The 15,412-nt window shown below is 39.9% G+C and overlaps 1 protein-coding gene across 2 annotated transcripts in view; it reads left to right on the top strand.

The window, feature by feature from the left end:
• PCGF1 (polycomb group ring finger 1) overlaps positions 1–15,412 on the top strand; it is a 150,062-nt gene that overhangs the window by 87,119 nt on the left and 47,531 nt on the right. The window contains exon 8 of one of the 2 annotated variants that reach the window (XM_053704413.1): positions 12,220–12,294. In XM_053704413.1, coding sequence (XP_053560388.1) covers positions 12,220–12,294 — 75 coding nt within the window. Of the gene's footprint in view, positions 1–12,213; positions 12,295–15,412 lie in introns of both variants that reach the window. The other variant, XM_053704412.1, reaches the window with a different exon arrangement.

Here is a 15,412-nt window from a genome sequence, read left to right as displayed (position 1 = left end):
CCCTCTCATTATACACAGGTTATATCCTCCTCTCATTATACACAGGTTATATCCTCCCTCTCATTATACACAGGTTATATCCTCCCTCTCATTATACACAGGTTATATCCTCCTCTCATTATACACAGGTTATATCCTCCCTCTCATTATACACAGGTTATATCCCCCTCTCATTATACACAGGTTATATCCTCCTCTCATTATACACAGGTTATATCCTCCTCTCATTATACACAGGTTATATCCTCCTCTCTCATTATACACAGGTTATATCCTCCTCTCATTATACACAGGTTATATCCCTCCCTCTCATTATACACAGGTTATATCCTCCCTCTCTTATACACAGGTTATATCTCCCTCTCATTATACACAGGTTATATCATCTTCATTATACACAGGTTATATCCTCCTCTCATTATACACAGGTTATATCCTCCTCTCATTATACACAGGTTATATCCTCCTCTCATTATACACAGGTTAATCCTCCTCTCATTATACACAGGTTTATTTCCTCCTCTCATTATACACAGGTTATATCCTCCTCTCATTATACACAGGTTTTATCCTCCTCTCATTATACACAGGTTATATCCTCCTCTCATTATACACTGGTTATATCCTCCTCTCATTATACACAGGTTATATCCTCCTCTCTCATTTTACACAGGTTATATCCTCCTCTCATTATACACAGGTTATATCCTCCTCTCATTCTCAAGTATATCCTCCTCATTATACACAGGTTATATCTCCCTCTCATTATACACAGGTTATATCCTCCCTCTCATTATACACAGGTTATATCCTCCTCTCATTATACACAGGTTATATCCTCCTCTCATTATACACAGGTTATATCCTCCTCTCATTATACACAGGTTATATCCTCCCTCTCATTATACACAGGTTATATCCTCCTCTCATTATACACAGGTTATATCCTCCTCTCATTATACACAGGTTATATCCTCCTCTCATTATACACAGGTTATATCCTCCTCTCATTATACACAGGTTATATCCTCCCTCTCATTATACACAGGTTATATCCTCCCTCTCATTATACACAGGTTATATCCTCCTCTCATTATACACAGGTTATATCCTCCCTCTCATTATACACAGGTTATATCCTCCCTCTCATTATACACAGGTTATATCCTCCTCTCATTATACACAGGTTATATCCTCCTCTCTCATTATACACAGGTTATATCCTCCTCTCATTATACACAGATTATATCCTCCTCTCATTATACACAGGTTATATCCTCTCATTATACACAGGTTATATCCTCCTCTCATTATACACAGGTTATATCCTCCTCTCATTATACACAGGTTATATCCTCCCTCATTATACACAGGTTATATCCTCCTCTCATTATACACAGGTTATATCCCCCTCTCATTATACACAGGTTATATCCTCCCTCTCATTATACACAGGTATATCCTCCCCTCTCATTATACACAGGTTATATCCTCCTCTCATTATACACAGGTTATATCCTCCTCTCATTATACACAGGTTATATCCTCCCTCTCAATATACACAGGTTATATCCTCCTCTCATTATACACAGGTTATATCCTCCTCTCATTATACACAGGGTATATCCTCCTCTCATTATACACAGGTTATATCCTCCTCGCATTATACCAAAGGTTATATCCTCCTCTCATTATACACAGGTTATATCCTCCTCTCATTATACACAGGTTATATCCTCCCCCTCATTATACACAGTTTATATCCTCCTCTCATTTTACAACGGTTATATCCTCCCCTCATATACACAGGTTATATCCTCCCTCTCATTATACACAGGTTATATCCTCCTCTCATTATACACAGGTTATATCCTCCTCTCATTATACACAGGTTATATCCTCCTCTCATTATACACAGGTTATATCCTCCCTCATTATACACAGGTTATATCCTCCCTCTCATTATACACAGGTTATATTCCTCCCTCTCATTATACACAGGTTATATCCTCCCTCTCATTATACACAGGTTATATCTCCTCTCTCATATACACAGGATATATCCTCCTCATTAAACACAGGTTATATCCTCCCTCTCATTATACACAGGTTATATCCTCCTCTCATTATACACAGGTTATATCCTCCTCTCCTCATTATACACAGGTTATATCCTCCACTCATTATTACACAGTTTATATCCTCCACTCATATACACAGGTTATATCCTCCCTCTCATTATACACAGGTTATATCCTCCTCTCATTATACACAGGTTATATCCTCCCTCTCATAATACACAGGTTATATCCTCCTCTCTCAATTATACACAGGTTATATCCTCCCTCTCATTATACCCAGGTTATATCCTCCCTCTCATTATACACAGATTATATCACCCTCTCATTATACACAGGTTATATCCTCCCTCTCATTATACACAGGTTATATCCTCCTCCCCCCTCATTATACCACAGGTTATAATCCTCCCTCTCATTTACACAGGTTATATCCTCCCTCTCATTATACCACAGGTTATAATCCTCCCCTCTCATTATACACAGGTTATATCCTCCTCACATTATACACAGGTTATATCTCCTCTCATTATACACAGGTTATATCCTCCCTCTCATTATACACCAGGTTATATTCCTCCTCTTCATTATACACAGGATAATATCCTCCTCTCATTATACACAGGTTATCCTCCTTCTCATTATACACAGGTTATATCCTCCCTCTCATTATACACCAGGTTATATCCTCCCTCTCATTATACACAGGTTATATCCTCCTCTCTCATTATACACAGGTTATATCCTCCCTCTCATTATACACAGGTTATATCCTCCCTCTCATTATACACAGGTTATATCCTCCTCTCATTATACACAGGTTATATCCTCCTCTCATTATACACAGGTTATATCCTCCCTCTCATTATACACAGGTTATATCCTCCCTCTCATTATACACAGGTTATATCCTCCTCTCATTATACACAGGTTATATCCTCCTCTCATTATACACAGGTTATATCCTCCTCTCATTATACACAGGTTTATCCACCTCTCATTATACACAGGTTATATCCTCCTCTCATTATACACAGGTTATATCCTCCTCTCATTATACACAGGTTATATCCTCCTCTCATTATACACAGGTTATATCCTCCCTCTCATTATACACAGGTTATATCCTCCCCTCATTATACACAGGTTATATCCTCCTCTCATTATACACAGGTTATATCCTCCTCTCATTATACACAGGTTATATCCTCCTCTCATTATACACAGGTTATATCCTCCCCTCTCATTATACACAGGTTATATCCTCCTCTCATTATACACAGGTTATATCCTCCCTCTCTCATTATTACACAGGTTATATCCTCCCTCTCATTATACACAGGTTATATCCTCCTATCATTATACACAGGTTATATCCTCCTCTCATTATACACAGGTTATATCCCACCTCTCATTATACACAGGTTATATCCTCCCTCTCATTATACACAGGTTATATCATCCTCTCATTATACACAGGTTATATCCTCCCTCTCATTATACACAGGTTATATCCTCCCTCTCATTATACACAGGTTATATCCTCCTCTCATTATACACAGGTTATATCCTCCTCTCACATTATACACAGGTTTATATCCTCCCTCTCATTATACACAGGTTATATCCTCCCTCTCATTATACACAGGATTATATCCTCCTCTCTCATTTATACACAGGTCTATATCCTCCCTCTCATTATACACAGGTTATATCCTCCACCTCTCATCTATACACAGGTTATATCCTCCCTCTCATTATACACAGGTTATATCCTCCTCTCTCATTATACACAGGTTATATCCTCCTCTCATTATACACAGGTTATATCCTCCTCTCATTATACACAGGTTATATCCTCCCTCTCATTATACACAGGTTATATCCTCCTCTTCATTATACACAGGTTATATCCTCCCTCTCATTATACACAGGTTATATCCTCCCTCTCATTATACACAGGTTATATCCTCCTCTCATTATACACAGGTTATATCCTCCCTCTCATTATACACAGGTTATATCCTCCCTCTCATTATACACAGGTTATATCCTCCCCTCTCATTATACACAGGTTATATCCTCCCTCTCATTATACACAGGTTATATCCTCCCTCTCATTATACACAGGTTATATCCTCCCTCTCATTATACACAGGTTATATCCTCCCTCTCATTATACACAGGTTATATCCTCCCTCTCATTATACACAGGTTATATCCTCCCTCTCATTATACACAGGTTATATCCTCCTCTCTCATTATACACAGGTTATATCCTCCTCTCATTATACACAGGTTATATCCTCCTCTCATTATACACAGGTTATATCCTCCCTCTCATTATACACAGGTTATATCCTCCCTCTCATTATACACAGGTTATATCCTCCTCTCATTATACACAGGTTATATCCTCCCTCTCATTATACACAGGTTATATCCTCCTCTCATTATACACAGGTTATATCCTCCTCTCATTATACACAGGTTATATCCTCCTCTCATTATACACAGGTTATATCCTCCTCTCATTATACACAGGTTATATCCTCCCTCTCATTATACACAGGTTATATCCTCCCTCTCATTATACACAGGTTATATCCTCCCTCTCATTATACACAGGTTATATCCTCCTCTCATTATACACAGGTTATATCCTCCTCTCATTATACACAGGTTATATCCTCCTCTCATTATACACAGGTTATATCCTCCTCTCATTATACACAGGTTATATCCCCCCTCTCATTATACACAGGTTATATCCTCCTCTCATTATACACAGGTTATATCCTCCCTCTCATTATACACAGGTTATATCCTCCCCTCTCATTATATACAAGGTTATATCCTCCCTTCTCATTATACACAGGTTATATCCTCCCTCTCATTATACACAGGGTTTATCCTCCCTCTCCATTATACACAGGTTATATCCTCCCTCTCATTATACACAGGTTATATCCTCCTCTCATTATACACAGGTTATATCCTCCCTCTCATTATACACAGGTTATATCCTCCCTCTCATTATACACAGGTTATATCCTCCATCTCATTATACACAGGTTATATCCTCCCTCTCATTATACACAGGTTATATCCTCCCTCTCATTTATACACAGGTTATATCCTCCCTCTCATTATACACAGGTTATATCCCTCCCTCTCATTATACACAGGTTATATCCTCCCTCTCATTATACACAGGTTATATCCCTCCTCTCATTATACACAGGTTATATCCCTCTCTCATTATACACAGGTTATATCCTCCCTCTCATTATACACAGGTTATATCCTCCTCTCATTATACACAGGTTATATCCCTCCTCTCATTATACACAGGTTATATCCTCCCTCTCATTATACACAGGTTATATCCTCCCTCTCATTATACACAGGTTATATCCTCCTTCATTATACACAGGTTATATCCTCCCCTCTCATTATACACAGGTTATATCCTCCCTATCCATTATACACAGGTTATATCCTCCTCTCATTATACACAGGTTATATCCTCCCTCTCATTATACACAGGTTATATCCTCCTCTCATTATACACAGGTTATATCCTCCCCTCTCATTATACACAGGTTATATCCTCCTCTCATTATACACAGGTTATATCCTCCCTCTCATTATACACAGGTTATATCCTCCCTCTCATTATACACAGGTTATATCCTCCTCTCATTATACACAGGTTATATCCTCCTCTCATTATACACAGGTTATATCCTCCTCTCATTATACACAGGTTATATCCTCCTCTCTCATTATACACAGGTTATATCCTCCCTCTCATTATACACAGGTTATATCCTCCCTCTCATTATACACAGGTTATATCCTCCTCTCTCATTATACACAGGTTATATCCTCCCCTCTCATTATACACAGGTTATATCCTCCCCTCTCATTATACACAGGTTATATCCTCCTCTCATTATACACAGGTTATATCCTCCCCTCTCATTATACACAGGTTATATCCTCCTCTCATTATACACAGGTTATATCCCCCCTCTCATTATACACAGGTTATATCCTCCTCTCATTATACACAGGTTATATCCTCCCTCTCATTATACACAGGTTATATCCTCCCTCTCATTATATACAGGTTATATCCTCCTCTCATTATACACAGGTTATATCCTCCTCTCATTATACACAGGTTATATCCTCCTCTCTCATTATACACAGGTTATATCCTCTCATTATACACAGGTTATATCCTCCTCTCATTATACACAGGTTATATCCTCCTCTCTCATTATACACAGGTTATATCCTCTCATTATACACAGGTTATATCCTCCCTCTCATTATACACAGGTTATATCCCCCCTCTCATTATACACAGGTTATATCCTCCTCTCTCATTATACACAGGTTATATCCCCCCTCTCATTATACACAGGTTATATCCTCCTCTCTCATTATACACAGGTTATATCCTCTCATTATACACAGGTTATATCCTCCTCTCATTATACACAGGTTATATCCTCCTCTCTCATTATACACAGGTTATATCCTCTCATTATACACAGGTTATATCCTCCCTCTCATTATACACAGGTTATATCCCCCCTCTCATTATACACAGGTTATATCCTCCCTCTCATTATACACAGGTTATATCCTCCTCTCATTATACACAGGTTATATCCTCCCTCTCATTATACACAGGTTATATCCTCCCTCTCATTATACACAGGTTATATCCTCTCATTATACACAGGTTATATCCTCCCTCTCATTATACACAGGTTATATCCTCCTCTCATTATACACAGGTTATATCCTCCCCCTCATTATACACAGGTTATATCCTCCTCTCATTATACACAGGTTATATCCTCCCTCTCATTATACACAGGTTATATCCTCCTCTCATTATACACAGGTTATATCCTCCTCTCATTATACACAGGTTATATCCTCCTCTCATTATACACAGGTTATATCCTCCTCTCATTATACACAGGTTATATCCTCCCTCATTATACACAGGTTATATCCTCCCTCTCATTATACACAGGTTATATCCTCCCTCTCATTATACACAGGTTATATCCTCCCTCTCATTATACACAGGTTATATCCTCCTCTCATTATACACAGGTTATATCCTCCTCTCATTATACACAGGTTATATCCTCCCTCTCATTATACACAGGTTATATCCTCCTCTCATTATACACAGGTTATATCCTCCCTCTCATTATACACAGGTTATATCCTCCTCTCATTATACACAGGTTATATCCTCCTCTCATTATACACAGGTTATATCCTCCTCTCATTATACACAGGTTATATCCTCCTCTCATTATACACAGGTTATATCCTCCTCTCATTATACACAGGTTATATCCTCCTCTCATTATACACAGGTTATATCCTCCCCTCATTATACACAGGTTATATCCTCCCTCTCATTATACACAGGTTATATCCTCCTCTCTCATTATACACAGGTTATATCCTCCTCTCTCATTATACACAGGTTATATCCTCCCTCTCATTATACACAGGTTATATCCTCCCTCTCATTATACACAGGTTATATCCTCCCTCTCATTATACACAGGTTATATCCTCCCTCTCATTATACACAGGTTATATCCTCCCTCTCATTATACACAGGTTATATCCTCCTCTCATTATACACAGGTTATATCCTCCTCTCATTATACACAGGTTATATCCTCCTCTCATTATACACAGGTTATATCCTCCCTCTCATTATACACAGGTTATATCCTCCTCTCATTATACACAGGTTATATCCTCCTCTCATTATACACAGGTTATATCCTCCCTCTCATTATACACAGGTTATATCCTCCCTCTCATTATACACAGGTTATATCCTCCCTCTCATTATACACAGGTTATATCCTCCCTCTCATTATACACAGGTTATATCCTCCCTCTCATTATACACAGGTTATATCCTCCCTCTCATTATACACAGGTTATATCCTCCCTCTCATTATACACAGGTTATATCCTCCCTCTCATTATACACAGGTTATATCCTCCCTCTCATTATACACAGGTTATATCCTCCCTCTCATTATACACAGGTTATATCCTCCCTCTCATTATACACAGGTTATATCCTCCTCTCTCATTATACACAGGTTATATCCTCCCTCTCATTATACACAGGTTATATCCTCCCTCTCATTATACACAGGTTATATCCTCCCTCTCATTATACACAGGTTATATCCTCCCTCTCATTATACACAGGTTATATCCTCCCTCTCATTATACACAGGTTATATCCTCCCTCTCATTATACACAGGTTATATCCTCCCTCTCATTATACACAGGTTATATCCTCCCTCTCATTATACACAGGTTATATCCTCCTCTCATTATACACAGGTTATATCCTCCTCTCATTATACACAGGTTATATCCTCCTCTCATTATACACAGGTTATATCCTCCCTCTCATTATACACAGGTTATATCCTCCCTCTCATTATACACAGGTTATATCCTCCCTCTCATTATACACAGGTTATATCCTCCCTCTCATTATACACAGGTTATATCCTCCCTCTCATTATACACAGGTTATATCCTCCTCTCATTATACACAGGTTATATCCTCCTCTCTCATTATACACAGGTTATATCCTCCTCTCATTATACACAGGTTATATCCTCCTCTCTCATTATACACAGGTTATATCCTCCCTCTCATTATACACAGGTTATATCCTCCCTCTCATTATACACAGGTTATATCCTCCCTCTCATTATACACAGGTTATATCCTCCCTCTCATTATACACAGGTTATATCCTCCCTCTCATTATACACAGGTTATATCCTCCCTCTCATTATACACAGGTTATATCCTCCTCTCTCATTATACACAGGTTATATCCTCCCTCTCATTATACACAGGTTATATCCTCCCTCTCATTATACACAGGTTATATCCTCCCTCTCATTATACACAGGTTATATCCTCCCTCTCATTATACACAGGTTATATCCCCCCTCTCATTATACACAGGTTATATCCTCCCTCTCATTATACACAGGTTATATCCTCCCTCTCATTATACACAGGTTATATCCTCCCTCTCATTATACACAGGTTATATCCTCCCTCTCATTATACACAGGTTATATCCTCCCTCTCATTATACACAGGTTATATCCTCCTCTCATTATACACAGGTTATATCCTCCCTCTCATTATACACAGGTTATATCCTCCCTCTCATTATACACAGGTTATATCCTCCTCTCATTATACACAGGTTATATCCTCCTCTCATTATACACAGGTTATATCCTCCTCTCATTATACACAGGTTATATCCCCCCTCGTCATTATACACAGGTTATATCCCCCTCTCATTAGACACAGGTTATATCCCCCCTCTCATTATACACAGGTTATATCCTCCTCTCTCATTATACACAGGTGATATCCTCCTCTCATTATACACAGTTATATCCCTCCTCTCATTATACACAGGTTATATCCTCCTCTCATTATACACAGATTTATATCCCCCCTCTCATTAGACACAGGGTGTTATATCCTCCTCTCATTATACACAGTTTTATCCTCCTCTCATTATACACAGGTTATATCCTCCCTCTCATAATACACAGGTTATATCCTCCCTCTCATTATACACAGTTATATCCTCCCTCTCATTATACACAGGTTATATCCTCCCTCTCATTATACACAGGTTATATCCTCCCTCTCATTATACACAGGTTATATCCTCCCTCTCATTATACACAGGTTATATCCTCCCTCTCATTATACACAGGTTATATCCTCCTCTCATTATACACAGGTTATATCCTCCTCTCATTATACACAGGTTATATCCTCTCTCATTATACACAGGTTATATCCTCCTCTCATTATACACAGGTTATATCCTCCTCTCATTATACACAGGTTATATCCTCCTCTCTCATTATACACAGGTTATATCCTCCTCTCTCATTATACACAGGTTATATCCTCCTCTCATTATACACAGGTTATATCCTCCTCTCATTATACACAGGTTATATCCTCCCTCTCATTATACACAGGTTATATCCTCCTCTCATTATACACAGGTTATATCCTCCTCTCATTATACACAGGTTATATCCTCCTCTCATTATACACAGGTTATATCCTCCTCTCATTATACACAGGTTATATCCTCCCTCTCATTATACACAGGTTATATCCTCCTCTCATTATACACAGGTTATATCCTCCTCTCTCATTATACACAGGTTATATCATCCCTCCCTCATTATACACAGGTTATATCCTCCTCTCATTATACACAGGTTATATCCTCCTCTCATTATACACAGGTTATATCCTCCTCTCATTATACACAGGTTATATCCTCCTCTCATTATACACAGGTTATATCCTCCTCTCATTATACACAGGTTATATCCTCCTCTCATTATACACAGGTTATATCCTCCTCTCTCATTATACACAGGTTATATCCTCCTCTCTCATTATACACAGGTTATATCCTCCTCTCATTATACACAGGTTATATCCTCCTCTCATTATACACAGGTTATATCCTCCTCTCTCATTATACACAGGTTATATCCTCCTCTCTCATTATACACAGGTTATATCCTCCTCTCTCATTATACACAGGTTATATCCTCCCCTCTCATTATACACAGGTTATATCATCCCTCCCTCATTATACACAGGTTATATCCTCCTCTCATTATACACAGGTTATATCCTCCTCTCATTATACACAGGTTATATCCTCCTATCATTATACACAGGTTATATCCTCCTCTCTCATTATACACAGGTTATATCCTCCTCTCATTATACACAGGTTATATCCTCCTCTCATTATACACAGGTTATATCCTCCCTCTCATTATACACAGGTTATATCCTCCCTCTCATTATACACAGGTTATATCCTCCTCTCTCATTATACACAGGTTATATCCTCCCTCTCATTATACACAGGTTATATCCTCCTCTCATTATACACAGGTTATATCCTCCTCTCATTATACACAGGTTATATCCTCCTCTCATTATACACAGGTTATATCCTCCTCTCATTATACACAGGTTATATCCTCCCTCTCATTATACACAGGTTATATCCTCCTCTCATTATACACAGGTTATATCCTCCTCTCATTATACACAGGTTATATCCTCCCTCTCATTATACACAGGTTATATCCTCCTCTCATTATACACAGGTTATATCCCCCCTCTCATTATACACAGGTTATATCCTCCCTCTCATTATACACAGGTTATATCCTCCCCCTCATTATACACAGGTTATATCCTCCTCTCATTATACACAGGTTATATCCTCCCCTCTCATTATACACAGGTTATATCCTCCCTCTCATTATACACAGGTTATATCATCCCTCCCTCATTATACACAGGTACGCTCTCTAGTACCTGTGTGACTTACGCTCTCTAGTACCTGTGTGACGTACGCTCTCTAGTACCTGTGTGACGTACGCTCTCTAGTACCTGTGTGACTTACACTCTCTAGTACCTGTGTGACTTACACTCTCTAGTACCTGTGTGACTTACACTCTCTAGTACCTGTGTGACGTACGCTCTAGTACCTGTGTGACGTACGCTCTCTAGTACCTGTGTGACTTACGCTCTCTAGTACCTGTGTGACGTACGCTCTCTAGTACCTGTGTGACTTACACTCTCTAGTACCTGTGTGACGTACGCTCTAGTACCTGTGTGACGTACGCTCTCTAGTACCTGTGTGACTTACACTCTCTAGTACCTGTGTGACTTACGCTCTAGTACCTGTGTGACGTACGCTCTCTAGTACCTGTGTGACTTACACTCTCTAGTACCTGTGTGACTTACGCTCTCTAGTACCTGTGTGACGTACGCTCTCTAGTACCTGTGTGACTTACACTCTCTAGTACCTGTGTGACGTACGCTCTAGTACCTGTGTGACGTACGCTCTCTAGTACCTGTGTGACTTACGCTCTCTAGTACCTGTGTGACTTACGCTCTCTAGTACCTGTGTGACGTACGCTCTAGCACTTGTATAATGAGTTTATGTGTTTGCACAGGTGCAGCTGCTGTTCAACAACCAGACTCTCCCTGATCACATGACAATGAAACAGTTATGGCTTACGCATTGGTATGGCAAGGTGAGAGCCTTAAAAGTGGGAAGTTACTACTGGGGTGCCTGGGGGAGGCAGTTAGTAACGGGCTGCCTGGGGGAGGCAGTTAGTAACGGGGTGCCTGGGGGAGGCAGTTAGTAACGGGGTGCCTGGGGGAGGCAGTTAGTAACGGGGTGCCTGGGGGAGGCAGTTAGTAACGGGGTGCCTGGGGGAGGCAGTTAGTAACGGGGTGCCTGGGGGAGGCAGTTAGTAACGGGGTGCCTGGGGGAGGCAGTTAGTAACGGGGTGCCTGGGGCACTATTTCCTGCCATTTAGTGCACCAGACACAAACCTAGGTATCTCTTCAGCACAGAATTAAAGGGAACAAAACAAACTTGATAATAATAGCCTTACATTTTTAACTATAGGATTCTGAACCTTCAGAGCTGAGAATAATTTTACAATCAAAACTGCAGCTTTATTTCCTTCTTAAAGGGACAGTCAAGTCCAAAACAAACTTTCATGATTCAGAAAGGGCATGTAATTTTAAACAACTTTCCAATTTACTTTTATCACCAATTTTGCTTTGTTCTCTTGATATTCTTAGCTGAAAGCTAAACCTAGGAGGTTCATATGCTAATTTCTTAGACCTTGAAGGTCGCCTCTAATCTAATCTAAATGATAGTTTTTCATCACTAGAGGGCATTAGTTCACGTGTTTCATATAGATAACATTGAGCTCATGCACGTGAATTTACTGTGGAGTCAGCACTGATTGGCTAAAATGCAAGTCTGTCAAAAGAACTGAAATAAGGGGGCAGTCTGCTGAGACTTAGATACAAGGTTATTACAGAGGTAAAATGTGTATAATTATAACTGTGTTGGTTGTGCAAAACTGGGGAATTGGTAACTAAGGGATTATCTATCTTTTAAAACAACAAAAATTGTGGTGTTGACTGTCCCTTTAATATGAGGAGAGTCCACGGCATCATTCCTTACTGTTGGGAAATACTGAACCTGGCCACCAGGAGGAGGCAAAGACACCCCAGACAAAGGCTTAAATACCTCCTCTTCTTCCCTCATCCCCCAGTCATTCTTTGCCTTTTGTCACAGGAGGTTGGCAGAGAAGTGTCAGAAGATTTTGGAGTAGTTCCTTAGGAAGGGTATCTGCCCTTCGAGATTGGACTGGGGTTTTAAGTAGTCTTGTCAGTCTCTCAGTGAGAGTCTGGAGAAGCAGGGAGAGTCTTTCTGCGGACCCATCCAGACTCGTATTAACAGCTCCTAAGCAATCAGTGTTGTCGAGTTTCACTGCCTGCTGCCATTACTCAAGTCCATGTCAGGAGCGATGCTACATGACTGTCAAACTTGAGAGGCTGTGTTTCTGTTCCACGGCATAGATTCCGGTAAGATCGTCTCATTTTTTACTCATGATAACGCCAGAATACAGGGTCACAGTGTGGCTCCTTTTACCTGTATGGAATCAAGGGTTAATATGTCCTGAGGGGGATTATTGAACAGTGGGGATTAATCACATAAGTTTGATTATAATGCAACATGTGTGAGATGGTTTTTGGGCTCAGGTAGATGTTGGAACAGAGAGGTTTTTACTTTTGTTTTGGGAGCTGCACAGCCTGAGGGGCTTGGCGCTTTTTTTTTTTTTTTACTCATTTCCTCTTCCCTGACCGTGCGGTTTACTGGAGAAGAAGCAGTTTCTCTGTTTGGCCTGGGTCATAGGAGGTGGTGAGTACCCCAGCCATTGGGGGTATAAAGGTGCAGTTTTTTCTTAATAATTAACAGTCTGGTTTGTAAGCGCAAGCTATGGAGGATTCTGTTGCTTTAGAGGGTACTCCCTCTTTACCTAAGTCTATTACCTGTCTATATTGTGAGGAGGCCGCGCTATACCTGCCCACTCAACTATTTCCCACATGCCTTGATAAAGTAATCATGTCAAAGAAGGTTAATATGTTTGATACCACTGAGCCATCCACGTCTGAGGAGTCTCCGTGCCGTGAGGTGTGCACCCTACAGTCATCTCCTAATACACATGCAGCTTCCCATAGCACTCCTGATCCTCCATCTGGAGGGTGCCTTTTACCGCCAGACTTTACTGCGCAGTTACAATTGGCGGTGTCTGCAGCCTTTAGTGCTTTATCTCGCCCTGCTACGCGCAAGCGAAAAGTCAAATATTGCTATCCTTCCCAGGGGTCATCTACTAGTTTATTGGATTTATCTGATACAAGATTATCCGATGATGAAGACGACTCTGATACTTCAGAGGGAAGCTCGTTCTCGGTCGGAATCTGCTGCCTCTAGACGTCCCAGCTGCGGAGGAACCAGATTTTAGATTTAGGATTGAACATTTACGCTTTCTGTTGAAGGAAGTTTTGGCTACGTTGGAGGTTCCAGAGCCCAAATTGCCTGAGGAACCTTTGATTCCTAAATTAGATAAGGTCTACGAGGACAGGGTTGTACCACAAACTTTCCCAGTTCCTGTAAAGATGATGAATATTATTAAAGGGACAGAAAACCCAATTTTTTTTCTTTCATGATTTAGATAGAACATAACATTTCTTTCATGTAATTAACAAGAGTCCATGAGCTAGTGACGTATGGGATATACATTCCTACCAGGAGGGGCAAAGTTTCCCAAACCTTAAAATGCCTATAAATACACCCCTCACCACACCCACAAATCAGTTTTACAAACTTTGCCTCCAAGGGAGGTGGTGAAGTAAGTTTGTGCTAGATTCTACGTTGATATGCGCTCCGCAGCAAGTTGGAGCCCGGTTTTCCTCTCAGCGTGCAGTGAATGTCAGAGGGATGTGAGGAGAGTATTGCCTATTGAATGCAGTGATCTCCTTCTACGGGGTCTATTTCATAAGGTTCTCTGTTATCGGTCGTAGAGATTCATCTCTTACCTCCCTTTTCAGATCGACGATATACTCTTATATTTACCATTTCCTCTACTGATTCTCGTTTCAGTACTGGTTTGGCTTTCTACAAACATGTAGATGAGTGTCCTGGGGTAAGTAAGTCTTATTTTCTGTGACACTCTAAGCTATGGTTGGGCACTTTATTTATAAAGTTCTAAATATATGTATTCAAACATTTATTTGCCTTGACTCAGAATGTTCAACTTTCCTTATTTCCAGACAGTCAGTTTCATA

This window comes from Bombina bombina, chromosome 2 (genome assembly GCF_027579735.1).
Source record: "Bombina bombina isolate aBomBom1 chromosome 2, aBomBom1.pri, whole genome shotgun sequence".
Taxonomy (NCBI): domain Eukaryota; kingdom Metazoa; phylum Chordata; class Amphibia; order Anura; family Bombinatoridae; genus Bombina; species Bombina bombina.
Note: the sequence above shows the minus strand (reverse complement) of the source record. Positions and strands in the feature narration are given on the sequence as shown.